At 45.6% G+C, this 23,891-nt stretch overlaps 1 protein-coding gene across 1 annotated transcript; it reads right to left on the reverse strand.

Moving 5' to 3' along the window:
• Nucleotides 1-6,411: 6,411 nt before the first annotated feature.
• Nucleotides 6,412-22,998, reverse strand: LOC123017052 (plasma membrane ascorbate-dependent reductase CYBRD1). The gene is made up of 4 exons (XM_044418126.1): nucleotides 22,800-22,998; nucleotides 15,012-15,220; nucleotides 10,769-10,923; nucleotides 6,412-10,691 (listed from the first exon to the last, which is right to left on the reverse strand). The coding sequence occupies exons 1-4, from the start codon at nucleotides 22,981-22,983 to the stop codon at nucleotides 10,385-10,387; spliced, it is 855 nt and encodes a 284-aa protein (XP_044274061.1). The 5' UTR covers nucleotides 22,984-22,998; the 3' UTR covers nucleotides 6,412-10,384.
• Between the last annotated feature and the right edge of the window lie 893 nt (nucleotides 22,999-23,891).

A 23,891-nucleotide genomic window follows, 5' to 3' on the forward strand; every position in this document is an offset into this window, starting at 1 on the left:
ATTTCAATTGTATTGTTTTATTAATGTTATTTGCTGATTTTATACTGGATACTATAATCTGACACTTCTTGAAAAGAAGGACCTGGGAAACTCTAGCTAAAAGAGAGGAAGTGGTTTATATACTGTTGAGAGTATATGGTGAGAGCCAGTGGGGTGCAGTGGTTAAGAGCCTGGGACTGGGACTCAGAGGACCTGGGTTCGAGTCCCCACTCAGCCATGGAGCCACCTGGGTGACTTTGGGCCAGTCACAGACTCTCAGCCCAACCTACCTCACAGGGCCGTTGTTGTGGGGATAAGATGGAGGAGGAGGAGAATGATGTAAGCTGCCTTGAGCCCTTTGTAGGAAAAAGGCAGGATATAAATCACAATATAAATAAATAAATAAATAAATAAATAAATACATCTCTCTCTCACACACACACACACGCAAAGAGAAAGAACCGATTATGAATAAACAGGCCTATGCAATGGATGCCTGCCATCAATTAAGAATAATTAAGCTGGAGCGCTTTAGGGGATGGGGTTCTGTGTACATTCTTGGAATGCTGGATGTTAGTGGTGTCCAGGTTTTAGTGTGGGTCACGGGACTGGCAGAAGCCGACTCCCCTGCCCTCTTCTCCCATTGCTGCCCTCCAGATCACTATGAATCACAGGCCCATGGGCTCTTTTCTTCTCCTGTTCTTCTGCACAATAGGCTTTTGTGCACCCAGCACAGTGGATCCTTCTGTGAAAACCCAGTCCTATAATAAATATGACATTTGCTGAATTGGGGCAAATGTCTGTTTCTTCAGTCTGTGTTGCAGTCCCTCGATGAAAGCCAGCTGCAAATTTTGTCTGAAACAAAATGGTGTTCCCTTCCTGACTAAAGATGTGGTGAAGATTTGTGGAAGCAAAAATGAACAGCTAGTTGTATTATTTTATCTCATGTAGATAGTGGTGCTGTGCCATTGCTGCGTACAATCCTTAAAGAATACAGGTCCCTGTAATCTCCAAGAAGGCAGGTTTCTGCTCCAAGAAGCTTACCTTTGTTCTGGAATGTACACAGCAATAGGTGCACAATTTCAGCAGCTCAGAGAATCAGGCTTAAGGGTTTCAGTGCTGCTGAGAGACTACATATGAGAGGAAAAAGATCAAGAGAGAATTAGGACTGTGGGGCTTATTTTACTAGCCTGTGTCTTAGAGCACCTGGTTCTCTTCACCTGTTTTTAACTATAATTCACGTAAGCCCCAGAGCAATGGCCAGCAATCAAAGATCTTTCTGTGGGAGCTTGCTGGCTGTCCTGTTTGAAGGTGCTCGCAAGCATGGAGCCGACAATGGCATTATTTGGCCACGGTGGCATTTTAAAATGAATGGGAGGAGCACAAAAACGGAGTGGCAGCAAATGCCTGCCCACCAGCTGTCTGTGGGATTAGGAACGCACCCAGTCTCCCATTCCGGCTATGTCTGGCAACTGAAGCAAAGTACTCCTATACCTTATATGGAGTATCATAGGAGCTGTCCGTGGTACTGAAATCCAACCACAGATCGTGCCTACAATGTTCGAAATTAACACTGCAATGGATAAGGGACCCCACTGAGATAGGGGTGCCCAGCCTCCCCTGTCCATTTCTAGTTCACAAAACAGCTTTGCCCAAACCACAAGGAGTTGGCTAGCTAACAGTGAGGCTGACCCATCCTGTAATGTTCTCAGTTTCTTTGCAAAGCGCCAAAGTATAGAGAAGGAGCTGGAGCGCAGTAGCAATGGCATTATGTCAACATAAGAGTTTCTTGGGCTGTTGAGAATCATGATTCTTCCTCAGTGCAGGCATTTCTGAAAGCACCGATTGTTGTCAACCTCCCGCAAGCTGTTCCTGAGCACCAGGGGAATCTTCCTGAACAGAATGGGGTGTGGAAGAGAGGGCTGTGAGAAGTGAGGGGGTGTCAGCAAAATGGGATGCCCTGCCTCGTGAGGGCGAACATGTGTTCCACAAAGGCAGGGGCGTTGAACCTTATGCCTGTGGCCCAGATCTGCCATTCCTTAATACAGTGACTCAACTGTTTGGTGGCTCCCTGGTTTATGCAGCTTCCTCTGTCATTCAGACAGGTTGAAATATCTCTTCTAGGGTAAGTTACCAGCAGGAAGAGGTTGAAGCTACCACAGGCTAGTATTTTTGGACCCATCCAGCAAGGGATGCAGCCTCCTAGAACTCCAAAATTGGATTTGGCCCTTGGGCTGAAAGAGGCTCAGCATCCCTGCACCAAGAGAAGCCCCCTCACCGTTGTACCCACCTGCCAGCATGTTCCTAGTGATGCAGGCTGCTGGAGTTATCTTAAGAGATTAAGCACCGGCATCTTCCCAATGTCTTGCTTTTGTGCCATCTTAGCTTCCTGAGAATTGACTTGCTAAAGGAAAGGAAATGTACCACTTGTCAAATGCCCCAAAGCAAGGGCCGCTGCTTCGAAAGGAAATTGACCATCTTGAAATCTGGCCATTAGCAGCCTGCTTTTTATAAGTGTGCCATGTGATCATTAACGGGCATGACCCTAATCTTACATCATTCTGGTGGTAGGAAACAGAAATCCATCTTCTGACCATCTGGAAGATTAAATGCGCTCAGTGCAAAATAAACCCAATTGCTTTGGTAATATGTAATCCCTAGTTAATTTTTGCTATATTACAAAGACTTAAGAGTAGCATTTAAACCTGTCTGAATTGCAACTGAGAAGATAAATACAGGGAGCTGGTGGCAAACAGCATGTTAAATAACTTTTCTACTGACAGTTTAATTATGTTTGTGTGGTCTATGGATGCCAAACACTGTTGGTAGAATGAAAATCTGTGAGGCTTACTTTGCAGTGTTGTATTTCCTTTCCCTTTTCTTCCTTGCTGTGTGACAGCAAACACTCATTTTAGTGAGTGGAAGGAATCTAGAATGCAGATCACAGACAAGGTGCAGCTTTGTGGGAAAGTAATCAATATGGGAACTATTATGCACTTGTCCATAAAGTACTGCTTTGCTACCTTTCCTCACACACTGCAAAAAATAATTGTTTCGATGAATTGTTCAGCTGATAAAGGGATCATAACTTTCATGTAAAATGCATACATAATTTGTTCTAATTGCCACACAACTCTCAGGTTGTTAATAAAGTTGAATGTGTCTGATTGGTGATGGTTACTGCACATTATAATCCACTGGGCACTACAACTCTGCGGCAAATAGGATAGTCTTGCTGTGGAGCTTTGAAAGGAGGACACTAGTATTTTAATATAAAAATATTCTCTCAGTGTGTACTCCAGTGGGCCATAAGGTTTCAGGGTATTTCATTCCTAAGTAATTGCTTTTTATAGAACATTTCTCCTCTGTAATTGTGTGATTTGTCTTTGAATGAAATGCTGCACATTATGGTATCATGGACTGATGAATTCCTATGATTGTCTGTGACTTTTCTCCTTCATTCAGGTACTGGTCTGTTATGGATAACCAAGTCCCATGCATGAAAGAATAAATTGCCCGAAAAACACTTTTGCCTTCATCCTGCTCATGCCGCTGCTCCATTCTGCAAGGATAGAAAAGAGCATCTTGTACTTTGCAAATCAAAACCTCCAGCAGCATATATTTGCATCGGACTGTGCTGCTACCTGAATGCAATTCTGGCATGAGGTCCTGGAGATGGAGAGAAACACGGAGGTCTCTTTAATGAAGCTAGTGCCTGTCTCCATTTCTGTACATCTATGTTTTATCCCTTTCTATTTCTATGTCTTTGGCATACCAGCAACACCAGAGATTTATTTTATCGCATAACTAAATGCGTTTCTGAGATGTAGCCATGTTCACCAGGGGGAGACAAAAATAGCAAAAATGCTATGGCAAAGGACATTCTTTTAAGAAGCTTTCCTAGTATCTCAGGCTGCATTCTGCACATTGCAAGGTTCATCCAAATCACACTGAATTCCACTGGGCTTAAAATGGCGACAGAATTGTGATACGAGCTGATATATTTGTAGCAAATTATCACAACTTGTGTGAAGCACTGAGCAGTTTAATCAGTTTTCCCGACTTTCATTTTAGATCAATTCTCTTATCTTTCCTCCAAAAATTTGTCTAAAGGAAAGATACGGAACAGGCTTGCTTGGGGGAATCAAGTACTTTGAAATCTAGCTCTCCCTCTTCCCCTTCTATTGCATTTCTGCAAGATTTATATTCCTCTATAAAATTGCACCAGGACTGTGACCCGGTTCGTGGGAGGATTTCTGTAGATCTGCCATGGTATGTGGAAGAGACTTCAGGTCGTTCCCTTACCATTCCATAGTCTCTCCACTCCTTTCAACCTAGATGAATTATCTTTACTAATATTGGGTTAATAGTCTATTAACAACATGGCAAAAATTGCAGAGCAGAAGGAAGGAGAAAAGTTTACTGGGGTAATTTTGTTTCATTTCTCAACTATTTTGAACATTCTTTCTGGAATAGTGCTGAGTATCTCTGCATCTGAGCTGAATAACTGCAGCAGGAACATTTACCTAGAAACTTATGGCTGCACTGAACTGCTCTTACGATCCATTATGCAACCGGTGAGTTTCGTTAGGGCAGAGATATGGCTATGTCGTTCTGTGGATTGGACTCCTGGCTTTTGGTTGACTTCTTTTTTTACCATGAGCTTTTGCTAACTCATGTTTGTATACTTTCTCGCAGCACCGCTTAAGATATATATAGGAAGGAAAGACAAAGGAACTGCTTGAGGCCTGACCAACCCTCCTCACCACTAACGCCTCAACAAGTTTCAGGTACCTCAGAGAATTCTGAAACACCTAAACATGTTTGTGGATAGCTCTAGATCAGGGCTGAGCTGAAAGAAGATCTCCAGATGTTATGGATTTCAATTCCCAACATGCCTATTTGCCATGTTGACAAGGGCTTCTGTGAGATGGCAGTCCAAAGCATCTGGAGAGCTAAACTCTGCCCAATCTGCTCATCTAGATATCCTCAGCTTTTACCGTCCTACCATCTGCTGGACTCCAACAAGAAGAGAGGACCTACCACAGTGGTGAGACCTGGCTAGCTGTTGCCATCATTTCCATGAGCCAAAGAGCCACCATCCATAAGTCCTGCCTGTTAAAGTAGTAACTGCAGGAAGTTTTCTATGTGAACTTCCCAATGCTGCATCTAGAAGAAACATGGAATTTGGAGCAGACATGTGATTGGTCTGCGCATGCCAAGCCTCACTTCCTGCAACCACTTGGAAGCCGGTGCCTCAGTGGCAAGGGCTGGACTGCTGAAGATCCAGGTGCAAGGCCCCACTTGGCCATGCCTTTTAGCTAGTCACCAACGTTCATCCTCACCTCCCTCCCAGTGCTGTTGTGAGGACAAAAGGGAGAGGAGCCCCCTCGAGTTATGTGTAAGAGGAAGAATGGCAGGAGTTAACTCTAACAAATAGAACAAATTCACTAGCACGGCAGAGTCCTTGAAACAGAAGAAGCCCTGATAGAGATCCAGAGCAAGATGAGCACAAGTGGGGAATTTTCCCTGGTCTGGTCCCAGACTTAGGCACATGCAGCAGGGCTGCCAGGAGCACCTTCACTGCCCCTCCCACCCGTGGGGCCACGCAAGGTCGGAGAACCTTGCTGAACGGGGTTGCGTAGCCGTCTGCGGCCAGGTGGACCTCGTCTTCCTGCACCCCTAACGATTGGCCACGTCGGCTGGGGCAGATGGGGGGACATTTGGAGGGCACCATATGGGAGAAAACTGGTGCGAAGGACAGAGGGACGTTCCAAGAAAACAGAAGAGCGGAGGCACCTTGGAGGCCCGCTCACGGAACGGAAGCCATCTTTCTCCCACCAACAGAATCCCTTTCCTCCTTCCACACCATGCCCAGCTCCACCCAGCAGGCTCCCATGACCTACGTGCCACGCTTTGGAGAGGATGCCACGGGGAGCGGGAGTTCGGCTTCCACCAGCCCAGCTGCACAAGCCCGGATCTGATCCAGCCCATCTCCAAGAAGGTGCAATGCAGCAGGACGCGCCTCACAGTGCTCTGCGCATCTGACTGAACCCGGTGCTACTCAGCTTTTGCTCCGCTTGCCCCAAAATATACGGCATTAGCACCAGGAGCAGCAGTCACTTCATGGTGCATGCAGACTGCACCCTCCGTTGCAGCTGCCTCTTCTTCACTCCCCAGTGAGCATCACTGTGTTGGTGGGAACGCTGTTCGGACCAGGAGTATCCGCTCCAGGGATGTCTGTTGCCATGTCTCACTGGTATAGTTAAAGAATGCGGCAAAGAAGCAACCCCCGTTATGAAATCCAGGGAAATCTGGAAGATAAATTGCTGGTAACCATTAAGATGTTACCGCAGGATGTGCACTTTGTATTTCCAACCAGCATGCAGTCTAGCAATCAGTATTAGTAACACAGCTCCACAGTACGCTAAATACAGACTGCAGTAACTTTTATTGCATTATAAAAATGTTACAAAATGTATGTCCTGTTTGTTCTACAAAAGAATCACCATTCATGACAACTATTCAAAGGATGTCTTTTGTAATTAACATATTTGGTAATCTCTTAAGTTTCCCTCTGTACAAGCAGATTACAAGCATCATATAGTCTGCTTAGTCTTATTTACAATATTCTAGGCATACTCTTAGATACACTGAACAGGAAAAGTTGAACGTCTAGCAGCCAAAAAAGGCATCTGCTGGTATAAAAAAGCACTTAAGTTCTCAAAATAAAGAGGGCTGGCACAAGATACCATTCAGCACTCTTGACCTTTCACGGGACCATTGTTCGCCAAACTGTTTTGCAATTGCCTGAGCAAATGGGAGTTGGCCTTTGAAGGGCACGGTCATTCCAGCAAACCCTTTTTTCCTGAGAGAGGCTCACTTCCCACAAAGTTGATTTTCCAAGGTTCTCTGGAGCAGTGCTTTTCAACCACCACTCTGCTTTTTGAAGATGACTTTTTGTTCCTGCCTCAGTGGTCCTTGAGGTGGTTTTCCTGTTTTCGCCAGCCGCTGGCTGTGGGAAGGTTGAAAGCCACTGCTCGAGAGGATGAGCAGGAAGGACATCCTCAGCTCGGATACCTTGTGATCCTCCAGATCCTTCTACCCCCATGGACTGCTCACCATTGGTTGCACTGCCTTGGCCCGATGGGGTGCAGGCCAACAGCACCTGGAGGGCCACAGGTTGCCCATCCCTGCTGTGTGGTAAGGCTTCCTGCACCTTGGCTCACCACTGCATTGCTACTGCCAACACATCAGATGCCTGGTGCAAAGGAGCCTTCCACCCTCAGAGGCTCACCAGGGATTGAATTACTTCCTTTCCTCCAAGGACAATAATTCTGGGACAATCACTTCCTTTCCTCCAGGACAATAGCCCGATGCATCCAGTTTGCCCATCTGCATTCATTTAGCAGCCAAGCACCAATTTGCCTTGGAACTCTTTGGAAGAAAAGCTTCATTTTTGTGTGTGGTTTTGTTTTGCTTTATATTTAATAGCCTTGAAAGAAAATAAGTTTGTTTACTTTTGGGACCCAGCCAAAAGTGGACTGCACAGAGCTTTAAAAAGACATGGTGCCTCACTCTGTACACTTGGTCCTCCAATTTTCTGCTGCAGTTCTGTTGTTTTCTGCATATTACATTTATCTGCAGGTAGTTGTTCCTCATGATTTACAACACATACATTTGCTTCCTTTTTTTACATTTCAACTCTTATGCCAATTTCCCCATGGAAATAAGTTTAAAACAACCAGATTTGAAAAATCTTAGCACAGTGCTTTCAAAATTGAGATCTCGAATAGTTACTGGACATATCTGTGTTTAGCAATACTGAGAATTAGTATTACTTCCAAACGCATTTGGAACACCTGAACATTTTTCGATTTCATCACTATTTAAAAGGTGTACATAATGAAGACTTCCCTCCTGCCAAACATATTTTAAAGGTGCTTTTTATAGACAGGGTTATTTTCCCCAGTTCTGCCCCATGATTCCTTAAGTCAGAGCTCTTATAAAAAGTAATACTTTCGAAATGACAGGCAGAACAAATCTAAGATCCCTGAAAGAGCATTCCAGGATCCAGAGGGAATTTTGGATCCTTCTCCTGAGGCAATAGACTCCTATGACTTTGGGATGGGGAGCCACCAACAGATCCCCCGGTCCAGCACCTCACATGATGTGACAGAAAGATCAATGGCAGCCGGTGCTGGACCACCTTTGAGGTCAAAAGGGAAGTGCTCTGGTGAATGGAAAAGGGGAGGCAGGGACCGCCCCACCTCTGGCTCTGCGGCACCCCATGGCCTCTTTCCACCCAGCCCCACTTAGCACCCGTGGGTTGGACAGGCTCAGAAGCCTGCGCATTCTGCAGGGGGACGTTTAAGACAAGATGCAGCAGCTGCTCAGCCCTTCTCCTATCCTGCCAGCAAAGTTTCAGCAAAGCCTCTGAATTCTGAGGGTTCCCTCTAAAGGCCATCAATCCCACAGGACAGTGCCCTTATGAATCACATCACTGAAGGGTTTAGAAGTTTCTCCTCAACACAACACAGCACAGCACCTACATATTTCTGTCAGTAGCATAACCCGATCAGCCACTGTGTGCTGTGCCCTGGATGCCAGACAAATTTATTCTGGCACCACCAAAAAAGAGGAACGGATGGGCAATCTGTATCAGGTGCTCCACTCAAAACAAAACGATATTTCTGTCTCAGTCTTCCTGACTCAAGCCGATTTGGCATGCTACTGGCAGTGGCAGAAGACACCAAGCCGAATGATGTGATCTGACACTCCCGACTCCAGAAAGGAAGATTAAGACACATGTGCTGAATTGTAACAATAGTGGTACCCAAGTCTGATTGCATGCAGTCACTTGATTGTCATAGCGAACTATAAAAATACCTTTCAGGAGTTCTGTGACATTTTAAGTGCCTGAATACAAACCAGAGCAATAGGATGCCTTCCTCCTTTCCTGATCCATCTTTGGAAAGGAACGTTTGCAACATATGGGGATACCATCCCATGTAAGATATTGGAAATCAGTGGCTTCTTGAAATCTATGGCCATTCGATCAAGGCAGAAGAACCAGAATTTAATCCAGTGCTGTGGTTTGTAAAAATCCACAGTCAAGCATAATTGCAGGGGGGGATTTTCTCATTGTAAAAACTGTACAGTCCTGGACACGAACTACTTAAGGCAAATTGCTTTCACTTAAAGTGTCCACAGTAGAACAGTGCCGAATCAAGCCGTCATAATCAAGTCCCTCTGCATGTCATACTTAAACACTCACTCGTTAAAACATCACTCGTGCTGCACTTATAATGTGGTGCAATTCCAGAGCAAGCACTTGGGGGCATCTCCCTAGGACTGCCCGTGTCCCCTTCTCCTGGCTCGGCTCCCAGAGTCAGAGAAGCAAGGTGAGCATTTAATCCCAACACTGTGGCTGAAGAACTTATATCCAAGTTTTTTGTGGGGGTTGCACAAAAACAATTTTGGGTGTCATCAAATCAAATGACAAATTACGTACTCTAACACTGTTAGCATGTCTTATTTGAGATGCTGAAAGTAATATGCAAAGCCCTAAATACCATCATTTATGGGAGACTGTGGATGAGGGGAGAAGGTCATTTTTCCCCCCTAAGTTAAATCGCCTTAAATTGACCCTTCTGTAAAAACAGATCTGAGCAACACCTGTAGAAGTTAATTTTTTTGGCAATTTCAGATGCACCCCCCCCCCCCCCCCCCGGTATAACTTTCCTTTCTTCTGATGGCCTGGTTCACACAATCATTTAAATCACTGTTTAAGCCATGACATGTGCCAAGTGCAATTTGCCTAATTACCTAGGAATAGTTTGTGTTGTCCGAAACCAAGCAGCATGGCTTGTTTGAAAGGATAACCACCTACCAATGAACAATCGGTTTGGATGACATGACCAGCTGCACTTGGGATGGTATTAGCCAAATGCACTAAGGCTTGTTTCAGCTGGAATAATCATTTGAACTGAAATTTTTTTTTCAACCAATTTGTTTATTCCATGGATGCTAGAAATCCTTCAGCTTAAAATTCCATTAGAAAATTGTATTTTTCTAAATGTCTTCAACAGATACAAAGGAATGCACAGAGAAAACTGGCCAACCACTGATTCACAGAGACACCTGCTTGTAACTTAAAACGGCAGGACTTGAGTCAATAGAAAATGGAAATATTTCCTTCCAGTTCATTTCTTTCTTTTGGTCAAAAGTTACAGTAAGGTTATTTAAGTCATAAGCATGGGCTCTTCTAGAATTGAAGACCTTATCAACTCATGTCAATTATTCTGAAACAGCATTAAGCAATATATATGAATCAATGGCCAGAAGGGACTAAAGGTCAGCCTCTTGGTGTTGTGAAAGGCACTGCTATTAACATCCACCATCCTTACATGGTTGACCTTTGACCAGCTTCATCCATTTTGGGATTTCGTTTCCTAGCTGCAGCTTCGCCACTGAATTCCACATCAGACTTGTTTTCATTACTGCAATCGGCCGCAGTGGTCCCCTCTTCATTATCGTCAAGTGTTCCTCTGTTGTGCTGCTGGATTTTTGAATTCGGCTCAGGCGGGCGCTTCCAGTGTGGTCTTGTCGCAATCCACAAAACGGCAGCACCGAAGACCAGGATCAGCACGCCAAGCGTGTTCACAAAAATAGCTTCTGGTGGGGAAGTGCTATACGCATTTGGTGACTTTCTGGAAAAGAAAGCCGCTGTAAGTGCATCGCTAACAACAGATACTGGCCTAAAACAGAGAAATGAAAGGATACTTACAAAGCAAAAATAAGCTTTTCTGTAATTCCCATTAGTGCTGTCGCTATCACTGTTCCAAAGATGAGAAGGCCTGAATATACATGTATTGGCATAACTGTCGCTCGAAGAGAGCTGGGAGCAAAAGGAAGCAAGAAGACCACAAAACCTAGAACAAGCTGGAAAAGAGATTTCTTTAATCAGGAAATGTTATTTAAATAGAAAAATTCCTGCAGTATCTTAAAGACAATCCAAATTTCACATGAGAACTGTTACTTTCATATTGTTCATATACACACGTGTGTTTGTACGTGTCACAGGAGAAGATCACAGTGTTTCAAAAGTGAGGCATGAAGGCAAGGCCGGGCCAGACCAAGAGAGGGGCATATTGCAAACATGACCCAATCAGAAAGGTAAAAAATCAGGTCAGAGTAGGTGTGACTACAATACATTCCCTGCTGGGTATTTAACAATAAATAAGAAAAACAGTATTTATTTATTTATAAGATTTGTATGCCGTCCAATTACTTGCGTCTCTGGACAGCTAACAACATAGGTAATTTGACAGCCCACTCTGGCTGCAAGTTAATAAAATGCAACAATAAAATTCAATATTAAAATATATTAAAATATTAAGTAAAAAGGTCTTAACCTGACACCAAAAAACATATAATGACGGCGCCAGGCAGACCTCTCTGGGGAGCACATTCCATAGTCGGGGTGCCACCACAGAGAAGGCCCTCCTCCGGGTACTCTGTCTCCTAACATCTTTCACAGAGGGTTCACAGAGGGTTATATTTATACAATATAAAGAGTATACAAACATATCCAAAGAGAGATTGCTTTCTGGATACTTTTGATTAAACCTGCTTTAATCCTGGTTACTTTCCCTAGTAAGCAAGCAGCTCCCATTCTTTCTTGATCTCAAGTTTCATAGGGTCACATTCAAAGATCAGCCTTCCCAACCTAGTGCCCTCCAGATGCTCGGCCTACACTGCCTATCATCTCCACCCAGTATGTCCATGTTGGGGATGAGGGAACTCCTAGACCAACACAACTGGAGGGCATCAGTTGGAAAGACTAGCATCGAATCTTTTGTCACCCCTGACTGCTCGGTTTATTAACCATAAGATTATATTCTGGTAAACCCCATGTTTAGTTTAAAGAACCAATATGGCTCCCACTCAGACTGCCTTTAAACAGTACCAAATAAGCCCGGACACGTTAAACAACAGGATAATGCTACCCTTCATATAGGATTATTTTTACAGGATTATTCCCACATGTGGGAAAAGCTGCTGGTAGACTATATGATAAAACTAGTCGAAAGATTTTCTTTTACATTACATTCAAAGGACTTATGGTAAAAGATTATATAAGATTTGCATGTGAAAGATGCTGAGAACTTCTATAACAAACTGTTATTGTATCCACAGAGAGAGTCAATTTATATACCGAGATAGTGAGCAAGACAGGCAAAAATAACACGCAACTTTCTCAACACTTTGAAACAAAAATGCTTAAGATTGAAACTCTGAACTTGTTGGTAAAGCACTGTCATCAACTATGGAAAAGCTGCATTACTGTCAAATAATAAAAACTTTGGGCAAACACTTTATGTTCATCTTAAAGCTCTGAGTGCAGCCAAATGAATACTAATCATCTTACACAACAGAGAAAAGCTCTGTCTTCCATTTCAAGATCATAAACTGATCCAAACCAAACATAAAAAGCAGTGCAAATCTAGTCCCTCTTAAACTAATTGTCTTTCGGTTCTTTGCCTTTGATGTGCAGTTTAACCAGTACGAGGTGAAGAATGGTTAGCACGCATTTGCCACTAGTTTTCTCTGCTGCTCTTGGTGCTCTTAAAATGTTACCCATTCCAAAATAACCAGGCCATCACTGGCTGGCCCCTTCCTTGTCACCTTCAAACGGAAGAGCTTGGCTGCAGCACTAGAAACCCGGGCGTGCGGCCATGACTGGCTCTGAATAGATATGAACAGCAAAACCCCAGTTTAGGCACGTAAGTGCTCTCTGGCGATCAATCTAGAAAAAATAATAATGGTGCTACTACCCCGTACTGCATTTACTTTGTGGAGAAGGAAACACATTTCAGGATCTGTTGCTGGCAAGCCCATCTTTTAGGAGCAGGAGAGAGCTGCTGACAGCTTGGCCAGAACTCCCAGAGGAGGGTGGCGGGATTTTGTCTGGGCCCTGCCCGTGTCCATGGCCTCAACCACGAACAAGGGCAGAGCTCAGCAGCACACAGAAGGCCCCAGGTAAGGTTAGGAATTGCCTGCCACCATGGAGAATGGCTTCTGGTCAGTGACCCAGTTTGCATACAATAGCAGTGAACTGTGGGTATATTAACCCACAATGTGTGCCAAGTGCATTGAGTGCCCATTGTAAACATTCAACTCCCAACTGAGGTGAATGGGGGTTGCTTTGTGACATCCAAATCCAGACACTGTGGGTTGACTGTGGGTTAAACATTCCACGGTTAACTTACAATTAGTTAGGGCAGCTGAACCCTCTGCTTAACCTACAATTAACCTATTTTGTTTGAGTTCAGATGTCACACAGAAACACCTAATCTAGGGTTGAATAGTCAAAAAGCTTGTGGAATACGCAGCAGCAATTCATGGGTTAATTATTGTGTCTGAACTGCCTCATGTTTAGAATGCTCTTGAAGATTTTTGTATTCTCCAGGTGGCTTCTGACATTTATATGAAATAATACAGTTCTTCTTCCCTCACTTTAAATTAAAAAAACAAAGAGATTTAAAATGTCTCTGATATGGTCCCTTTGTAAAGTTATATGAAATACCTGTGGGACAAGGTTAGGGTTGTGAGGCCCTCTTCCAGATGTACAACTCCCATAAGCCCCAGCAGTATAGCCAGTGGGACTCTGGGAATTGTAGTCTAAAACATCCAAAGTCAAGAACATCCGTAGTCTAAAACATCTTGCCCTACTGCCACATTTTGTGGGGTAGAGAAGATGCAGACTTTTGTACACAGAAAGGGAAAAGTTAAAGCAGCAGAATCAAGGATAGGTTGCTCATATGATGATATTGCACATATTATTGCTTTTAGGATACTCTTAGAGTTTTAACTCCAGGAGCCTGGTCCAGCCAAGGCACCCCCCTTTAGATCTGAGGATACTTAGGAAGAAACAAAACCAGTTGTGTCAAAAATGATATTCAGTGTATTGAATACAATGCTGAAATATGGATGCAGAATATAAATAAGCAAAAGAAAGCTTGTACTTCTCTTATTATTAGCTGTAATGGTTCTCTGAATAGGACAAGGCATGGATGAGTGACACCTCAATTCCCCTCCCCAAGCCAGGAAAAAACTCCAGCATCTCTACGAAGTTCCTTTATCCCTCTATTGCATTTTTAGAAAGTACACCGGCTCTAACCTCTCCTCCTGAAGCAGGGGCAATGTTGCTTCAGGAAGGCAAACAGTTTTGTTCTCACAGCAAAAGCACTCCTTATTTACAGACAAATGCACCTTTGAAGCAATGATCTCGGTGCTCTAACAGGCTAAATGCCATCAGATCTTGGCATGGCTTCAAGAAATTATCCTGGTTTTCGAAAACTGGGAAAGTTTACTGCACTTCTTCTTGAACCCTAATAACCTCCTTGCCATTCTTCCAAGAAAGCCTGTATAAAACAACCACTCAACCACTCTGTCTAAAACAACCACCCATTCTTAGTAGTATTATGCTTTCAAACATTTTAACTCACCCCCCAGCAATATGGCATTTCCCTCTCAGTAGGCTATCTTAGTTGGGAATCATTTTGATCTATTCTTCCTTTCTCTCGGAGTTCTGCTTTTTCTTCCCTTCTTAGGAGAGAAGTTGAAATCAGACAAATTTAATTTTTTTTATTTTTATTTTCCTACCTGTTGGGACCTGTGGTGCTCACTCCAAAATGCTGGCAAAGAATATTTCTTCCCTAGACCAGGTGTTACCTGATTACCAGGAAAAGAGCTTTTTAAAGCCCCTGAACTGAATGAGTGTGCATAATAGAAAGCCAATCTGCATAAGACAACTTACATATTTACATAAATTATTCTGTTTATAAGGAACACAGAGTTTGGCTTACCAGGATACAAAATTGTATGTCTCGAGTTGTAGTAAACATAAAATCCCCAATTAAAACAATTCACATACAGGCCGTTCAGCTGTGAAAACACATTGCTAATAGAGATAAAACAAGACATCCTATTTCACCTTTAAGTACCATTTATAAATGGTGTCTAACCTGCAGAGCATAAAGAATGACAGCAGTCAATCCAATCCAGCTGTGCAGACTATACATGTTAGGAATCTTCTTAGCATTATGGAAATCAAAAACAGCCACCAGGGAAATAATTGCCAGCATCAAAGCAATGGTATTTAACCCAGCATGGATTAATTTCATCAGGAGTTTGCTGCATTTCCAGGTCCACGGCAACCTGTACACAATAATCGCTAGGAAGGGAGAGAGAGAGAGAGAATGAGGAAATTTGGAGAACAGTCCTTCTCCCGCAGAACATGGCGACAGCTCTTGTATTATTCAGATTACGTCCCTCAGCTTTTGAGTACTTAATCATCCAAAGTTGGCTCAAGCAGTCACACCCCACCCAAGAGCCAGACTCTAATACAGAAGGGGTATCAAATCTTCACGGATTAAAGCGCATGGCGTCAGGTTTCTAAGCAATGCCTGCTGCTGAGTCAGAGCATGATCCAGCAATGGAACACACTGCCAAGTTGATACTTCCTTTCCTCTTCACCTTGGTCCATTCCTTCCATGGAGTCAATTCTCTTTCTCTAATCCCTTTCAACAGTTTTTCAGGAGACTGTTGTATAGATTCTTCGCCATCTCGCTTTCCCCCAGGACACTTCTTCCCACACCATGTATCTGTGCCCAATTTGCAATGATAATCCTTCTATTTACATATTACACTTCGATCAAACCTCTTTTCCTACAAACTTAAATAATCTTCTTCTCCATTTTGTCCTTCCAACAACCCTGTGAGGTAGGCTGGGCTGAGCATTGACTGGCCCAAAGTCACCCAGTGAACTTCTGGGCTGAGTGGGGATGTGAACCTGGATTTCCTGAGCCCCCGTCCAACATCCTCACCTTAATGCCACAGGGATTCCTCTCACTCCCATTGGACCATTGCTAGGGTGGACTGACTCAAATCACATAGGCCAGAACATCAAGAGGGCTACAACCCCCATCAGCCCTCATCTCAGCTAGCTAGGGCTGATGGGAATTGAAGGCCAGAGCATCTGGATGGCCACAATTTGCCCACTCCTGACTTAAGTGAAAGCTATTTAAACCATCAGTTTAAATAATGGCTTAAATTGCACCCCCATGCTGTTCTGTATGCATTTCCTGATCAAACCTCTCACAGACTAGCAAGTTGATCCAGCTTTTGAAACATACCCGTTTGCAAGCTTTAAAAAGCCTTCCTACTATATCATTACATCACATTTCGATACCACCCACAGCTGAAGCTCTCTGGCCAGTTTACAGCATTTCAGTCTCCAGGCCCAACCCTGCTTAGGTTCCAAGATCAGGCAGGAAGGAGCCAGGCTTTGGGGCAGACAGCATGTTTGGAACAAACAAGACAACCCGGATCAAACAAAACTGGAAAGGATCCAAAGGGATGGGAAAAAGAATAAAATCTTAGGATGCTGGTTGAATCCCTTCAAGTGTCCCAATACATTTTCTCCTTGTGTCATATAACTGATACCTGGACCTTCTTCAGGGGTCAACTTTACAGCTTTGGCTATGCACACAGAGCTCTCTGCAAATTCTGTCACCAAGCCACCATGTGTTGGGCTGCATCGAAGAATACACCTGTGTGTTCATCCTGAGACTTTGTCACTCCACTTTTCTGGATCATGCCAGGGGCCTCACTCCAGTCCCACCCTCTGAAAGGAAGGGCCTCAACCTTTGGGGGCCCACCGGGAAACCTGGCTGCTGCGGGGACTTGCCTAGCATCAGGCAAAAGACGGGTTTGAGCCAGATGCCAAGCCAAGTATTTGTCCCCAACAAAGCGGAGCAAAATATCGGTAGAAAGTAAAAAGGGGAAGGTTCTGGGAGCACCTCCGAAATGCCCGCATCTGCAAAGCTGCCTCCCCTCAAAACCACGCAGACAGACTCCCCCCCTCAAACGGTCCAGGCTAGATGCACCCAAGGTCAGCACAGGGCGACTGGCATCCCATCCTCCCCATGATGGGCCCCCCTTTGCTCATTCAGTGCACAGCAGTGGCTGTCGTGGCACGCGGCACAGAAGCCTGGTCCACCAGAACTGAGCTGTACATTGGGCATGGCGCCTGTGCCCTCCCGTGTGGTTCTTCCCACCAGCAGGCATGGCTAAACCAACTAGAAAGTGGAGTGCAGGAACAGGCACCAAGGCATTCCCCAGACTTTTTGTACTACAACTCCTATCAGCTCCAGCCAACATGGCCAATTGCCAGGAATCATGGCCGTAGAGGTGCTAAACATCCAGAAGACACCCTGTTGCTTAACCCAGGACAAAGTGTTATCAGAATCAGTATTGCTGGAATAAAATCTGCTTTGATGAGGAGTGGCAAAGCCGTTCAGACAACACACAAAGAATTGTGTCCCTGGTTAGGCAGGCTCTCCTGCTGGCAGGAGCGATCAGGCAGGGGTGAACAGGTTGTGTGAAGGTGGGAAGAGAATGAATTCCTGTTTCTACAAGTCTTTTGAACCCTCCAGCTGTGCGAAACTGCAGCTCCTGGCATGCCCCAGGCTGCCCAAGCCAGTCTTCTTGTGGTGGTGTTCTCTGCAGTTCCCTGGGGACACAGATGTATCCTGGGGGTGGCAGAGCACAGAAAGACCAGGCCAAAATTACTCTCTTTGGTTTTTAGTTCCTCTTCCAAATGGGCCTGCAAGGAGGTTTGAGAAGGAGAAAAGAAATATATACACCGTTGCTCATAAATGTAAATTGGTGTCCTGCAACAGCAGAGGGTTGTACCCGATGGCCTTCTTGGCCCCTTCCAACTCTACTATTCTATGAAATATATGGAATACATAGGTTAGTCTTAGCAATTAGATATCCTACCAACTTGACTATAAAAAGGTGGGAGTCTGTTTAGACAAACAGGAATAAACATTAACATTAAGGTTCTAAATCCTAAAAAAAAATCCATTTTATGTACAGTGTATGCCAAAAACTACATATCTACTATACAAGTCATAAAGAAAACTCTGTTCCCAAATGGAATGTCCTGGAATTTGAATCAATGTATATTTCTCTGTGCTGAAGGAAGCACAATATTGACATTTGAAGGTTCTTTTCAAGTTAACTGCATACACACATTTTTGCAATATTACATCTTTCCCCTACCCTAAAAGAGTAGAGAAAAGTGCATTCAAATAAAAAGGGAGTGGCCTTGTTTTCAAATCAGTAACAGGTTGACAGGAAAAAAATGTTTAAAAATCAAAATAGGATAAAAGAAGTGAAATTACTGAAAACTTCCATACATGCCTGTAAGCCCTATTAGGTCCAATGCAGCTTACACAGTAGTAAATGAACATGAGATCAAGGCCTTACAGTGCACTCTCTCCAGGTGGAAGGCCCATTAAGTTCAATGGGGGCTTATTCCAAGTTAAGTAGATATGATTGCAACCTCACACTGCAATCCAATGGCCAGTAGTGGGACTCTAAGTGGTCACTTAGAGCCTTGCTCTAAGGTCAGAGCCTTGCTCTAAGGCCAGGGCTGGGCTTCTGAGCCCTCCACTGCACTCCCCGTTGGTGCGAAAAGACCCATGCTGAGGCCCTGAGAGCAAGCTCAGAGAAGGGCTTTTGGAGGCAGTGAGGGGAGGAGACAGGCTCCCAAGCATAGAAAGTATCTTGGCGGTGTTTCACATTCCTTCCCTCCAGCTCCAAGGACAAGTGCTTCGACAGCCATCTCAGGGTTTTGCACAGGAGGTGGCACAGAGAGGAAAACTCCTCAGCCGCGGTCCTGCCGGCACGCCCATCATGTTCCAAGTTCAGAGTTCTAGGCCGCTTCACCAGGTTGTGCTGTGATGTTAGAATGCTTAGTCTTTTAAGGGACGGAGGAGATACTTTGTTTTTTAACATTTTTTTGACTTAATGTCAAATATTAATAAAAACCTATTGTCATTACAAATGCCAGTCTCTGGACCTAGCATTTACACCTCCACACCAGGCCAATGGTTTTGCACATTACAGTCTTTATGGGCACACAAAGTATTTTGCGTCTATCTGCACTGTATTACTATGCACCTTCCACTGCAGGTGTTACAGGCAAATGCAGACATTAAAACTGGAAGAGCAATGAAGCCTAAAAGCAGCAACTTGGCTGAACTGTCAACAGACTGTTGAAAAGAACTCATAGTTCAATTCTTTCCTCTTCTATACACTTCTTTTTCACAACTCAACACTCCCTTGGTCGCCTCCTTCTTGCTGTGTATTTGCATGCTTGTCAGGTGGTGCAAATCGTTCTCCAGCTCCTCTAAGTTACTTCATTTCTGTCGCTCCTTAAAGCAGTTGTCTTTTCTTATCCAAATGATAAACGTATCTTTGTGTGCAGGATCCTAATGCCACCACATACTTGCAATTGTTTGTGCATGACACTGTCTTACCATTGCTTTATTGGTATACACAGTGCAGTTATAAGAATTGTAAAAGCGGCACAAGGGTGCCACATGATGCTCGCTAAATAACAAATTAACGACACATTAACAGCAAGGGAAGGATGGGGGGGGAGGGGTGTGCAGGAATCCTAAGACCCCGTTTATTACCAAAGCACACTTATATAAAATGATTCCTAAAATGGTTTTCCTAGAAATCCTTTGGTGCGTATCTCTTGTGTGTAATGCTTTTAAATCAGCCAAACTATAACCGGCTGGATCCACCATGGCTGCCTGTAAGCCTCTAAATTTGGATGATTGGGCTATCCTATTAAGGCTGCCCCTGCACTTCTTCTGCCCTGCAATCAATTTAGATGGCTGATTTTGGCCATCTAAAAGCACAATCCTATGCATCTTTGGACAGAAGAACCTTCCTACAACTCCCAAAACTCTAGGACATTTGTCTGTCTGACTGTGTATAGGATTGCACCCTAAATGAGCCAGTCTAGTGTGGGGTTAGAGTCCTGGAGTGAAGACCGAGGTGATCCGGGTTCTAGTCCCCACTCAGCCATGAAGCTCACTGGGTGACTTTGGCCTCAGCCTAGCTTACTTCACAGGGTTGCTGCTGTGAGGAAAGATGGAGCTATGTAAGCCACCTTGGCTTCCTCACAAGAGAAAAAAAGGCAGGATTTACAATGCTAATAAATCTTTTGTGCCTGTGTGCATGCATTACAGCTGAGGTGCTGTATGGCTATCCTGGCAGAGCCTCCTCACACCCCCATCCCTACTCCAAGGCCAGACTTGCAGCCTCAGAGCTGTAGCAGGCAGGGTTCGTTCCATGTGGGCGGGGGGGATGTGGGCACTCTCAGGTTGCAGTCCCAGCTTCGTCTTTGCAGAGCATTCCCAGGGCTGGAGCTGGGACACCAGTCTCTCCTATGGTTATCCAGAGAGCATCCAGCAGCCACAGATTACACCCTGAGCTAGGTTTGTATATTGGGGGGGGGGGTGCAGGACTTCCACTGAAACAAATGCCTAGAACGTTTTTGAAGAAAAAGCATGCAACACATCCGACTGGATGCTGCATGGGGACTGTTTGATTTAAGCAAACAATGATTTCCCCCATCTGATTTCATTTTGCAGGTCCACCTACCTTATTCTCCCCTGAAGTGGAGGACAGAATGCAAACTAATGGGGCAAAGCTCAAGGGACCAGGTTGCAGGCTTCCTGACAGTTAGCACCCCTAGGAGATGGAGTGGGCTTCCATGGGAGGTGCTGGAAGTTCCATCAATGAGGGCATTCAAGGAAAAATTGGACAACCACACGTTGGACATTAAATGAGTGGGGCCCGCTAGAGCTGGGGGTCAGACTAGATGGCCTAGGAGACCCCTTCGGATTCATTGTTTCCGTATTTCTATTCCAAATACACATGATTCAGTTTATAAATATAAGGTTACACCCTGGAGCAAGCTTCACTAAACTTAGAACACAGAACTTACCTCAGAGTAAATATGTATTGGATCATACTACATGACTTACATTTCTAATCTGAATTTTCTTCAAGCCAAAGTTTTCTACCAGGAGTCCTTTAATCCTGTTCAAGCCTAACCAATGTTGCTTCCTCCCATTACCTGATGCCATTAAATCTAATCTAACTTACTCAGTTCTTTGTTGATCCTCTCAGGAAAGGAAGTGTTTCAGTGATGCAATATTTTAAACTTGTGGGCATTAGTAATAAGGTTTCCAGAGAGGCAGTAATTATATTTTGTAGCCAAAACGAAGACTCTAATAAATGTACTGTTAAGCAGATGTTAGTCTGCAGTAGCAAAAACTAGACCAATAATTATATTGAGGCATAAGTATTATTTAAACACTAAGAAAGGAGGTAGTCACTGGATTTTAAAAAATCCTGTTTTAAAGTTTGTAAGTCTATACATGTTTACTTGGAAATAAACCCTACTGGACACAAAGTTACTTTTGAGTAAGCATGCATAAACCTGAACTGTTAGTACTGAGCTGTGTGCTTCAAGTGAGGTAATTTTCAACAACTACAGTGGCTATTATCCACGATTTAGGAGGGGAAACCCTATGAGTCTTGACTACGCCCCACAATGTTCAATCTGGCTGACTGCAGAGCTGATATTACAGAATATCAGCACTAACTCCTTTCCTGGCTTAAATCTGGAAAAGGTTCGTCTCCTCATTTCTCTCTTGCACAATCCATCTTTGTCATGCTTAAGTAAATTGTCCCCACTGAATTTGCAAACTGAGACAACAATCTAACTAATACGAAGCAATCAAATCAATTCCCAGATGAAAAGAAATTGCAGGCTCAAACATTCCACATTTTAAAATTCGCACAGAATGTGCTAAACTCTAATAAACGGTAACCACAGAGAACGGTTTTTAATGCTTCCCTGCTCAACAGTAACAGCCTGACAGAATCCAGATGTGATGATGCTGCCTCTAAAATGCAAAGCTGCTGGAAAAAAGAAGTTGCAGCGCTCCTCGCCCTCCCAGACACATTACAAACAATCTAGAAGGCCAGGAGAGAGGAAAACAAGACCCGAAACAGACTTCCTGTGCCTGTTAATCGCATTTTTGCGCGTAAATTCCGGGGGATGTTTACTCCCCAAAATACGTCGCCTTCTAGTTGAGTCTGCCTCGTACTGCACCGTTTCCTGGAAGGCGCGTGAGCTCCACATTCTCTCTTGTCCCACCAGTCAAAGGAAGATCAGAAGCCCGCGCCGCTGCGCAGGGTCGCCACAACCCTGGCCGCTCCCACCCACCAGCCCGGAAAACGTTAAGAGCAGGGAACTGGTTGCCAAATTCCACATCAGCGATCTCAGTCCTCAGCCCACCCGCGAAACAATATCCTGTAAAAAAAGCAAACCCAACTTCTTACGAGAGGCTCGGAAGCAACAGGGGAGCCTGCAATCCTTAATCTGCTGCAGGCTGCGATTCGAAGGCTACCTCCTTGCTGGGAGTGAGCCCGAAGGAACTCAACCAGGCCTCCTTCTGTATAGACGCACGTCCAGGATTGCGCAGTCGGGCTTGGCTGACGAGCCTGAAAGGGTGTCTGTGAACCACGTCCCCGGGACCTGCGGGGGTTCAGAAGGAGCCTGGGGCCAAGCCCGCCATTCCTTGAACTCCGTCATTAGCTCTTTCGCCCTGCCTGGCCGGCACCGAGCCCCGATTCGGACTGGGAGCCTAACGGGCAGGCGGGGGACTGTTAGTACGCAGGAATCAACGCCCACTAAGTGCGGGAGCACTTTTATTTCTAAGTCCTCGCCGGCCGCAGAGGATCGCTCGGTGCCCGACGCAACTCTGGGCGTTCTCCCTGCCCCGCTTCTCCGAGCGGCCGCCCCGCTCCCCATTGCCCCGCTCGGCCGTGCCGGGAGGGCGCCAGCAGAGCCCCCGCCGCCCGCTGGAACGCACCGATGCCTTGCACGAACACGAAGCCCGTGATGATGAGCACCGGGTGCCAGTTGAACTGGGCGTCCCCGTCCCAGGCCAGCCCTTCGCGGTAGTGGAGGACCCAGACGAGGGCGAAGACGACCGAGAGGAAGCCGAGCAGCAGCGCCGAGCCCAGCAGCGCCAGGAAGCGCCCGTAGCCCTCCATGTCCCCTCGCGCCCGCCGCCGCCGCGCGGCTCTCGCGGACCCAAACAAACTCGACCGCGGGGCGGGGCGGGGCGGGGCGGCTCTCGGCGTGGCCTCCCGGCTCCCCCTGGAGGGGAGCGGAAGGCGAGGACGGTCCGGCTCCGGGGCAGCGGGAGCCCCGCGGGCGCGCCGCCGATTTCTCCCGCTTCTGCTGACGGCTCGCATTCGCCCGGAATGCGAAGCGCAGCCTGGAAGCGAGCGGAGAAGTTGCCAATCGCCTGGGGCAGGGCCGGAGGGTCTTTTTCTTGTTTTACTCTGCACGCAGTGCCTGCTTTTGAGTAAAGTTTCAAAAAGGACAGCGCTGCTCGGAACGTGGCACCAACTTCAAGCGGATTTATTGGGAAATAAGGGCGCGTAGGACCGCAACCCCGAAAGGCTTATACGTGCCCTCTCGGGATCCCTGCTCTGTTTCTTCTGTTGGAAAGCTCACGCCCTGCTTTTCTTTGTCCAAAGCTGGGGAAGGACAGGTTGGAATTGGCCTTCGGTCCAGCAAAGCCATCGAGCAAACTTAAGAAACTGCCGAAAGCTGGGCATGCTGTGTTTACCCTTCTGGAGTGAGGCCGTGTCTGTGGCCACCCATGGGCAAAACTGCTGGTGTGCACCAGGGCCCGCATCAGGGACAGGCAGAGCTGGGCACTCCCCGGGGCTTGCAACAAGCGGGGGGGGGGGGGGGCTGCCGTGCAGGGCCTTGCTCTCTCGCTCGCTTCCGCCTCTGACCCCAACTTGGGCCGTGGTGAGCAGCGGAAGACGCCCCTGGCCACTTGCTTCCCGGTGCTCTGCCTGTCAAGCAAACAAGTTGTAGCAATGGGAAGAAAGATAAGGAGCACAGCCAGTGGTGCCCGTGGATGCGAGAAGATAAGCACACTTTG

Source organism: Varanus komodoensis, unplaced genomic scaffold (assembly GCF_004798865.1).
Source record: "Varanus komodoensis strain SLA01 unplaced genomic scaffold, ASM479886v1 scaffold9, whole genome shotgun sequence".
NCBI classification, from domain to species: domain Eukaryota; kingdom Metazoa; phylum Chordata; class Lepidosauria; order Squamata; family Varanidae; genus Varanus; species Varanus komodoensis.

Excerpts from the sequence above, each read along its gene's own strand:
- LOC123017052 (XM_044418126.1), bottom strand. The coding sequence starts at position 22,983 with ATGGAGGGCTACGGGCGCTTCCTGGCGCTGCTGGGCTCGGCGCTGCTG. Across the intron at positions 10,924-15,011 it reads TCATTCTTTATGCTCTGCAG|CTTGTTCTAGGTTTTGTGGT; the intron begins GTTAGACACCAT and ends TCTCTTTTCCAG. Across the intron at positions 10,692-10,768 it reads GAAAAGCTTATTTTTGCTTT|AAAGTCACCAAATGCGTATA; the intron begins GTAAGTATCCTT and ends TTTCTTTTCCAG.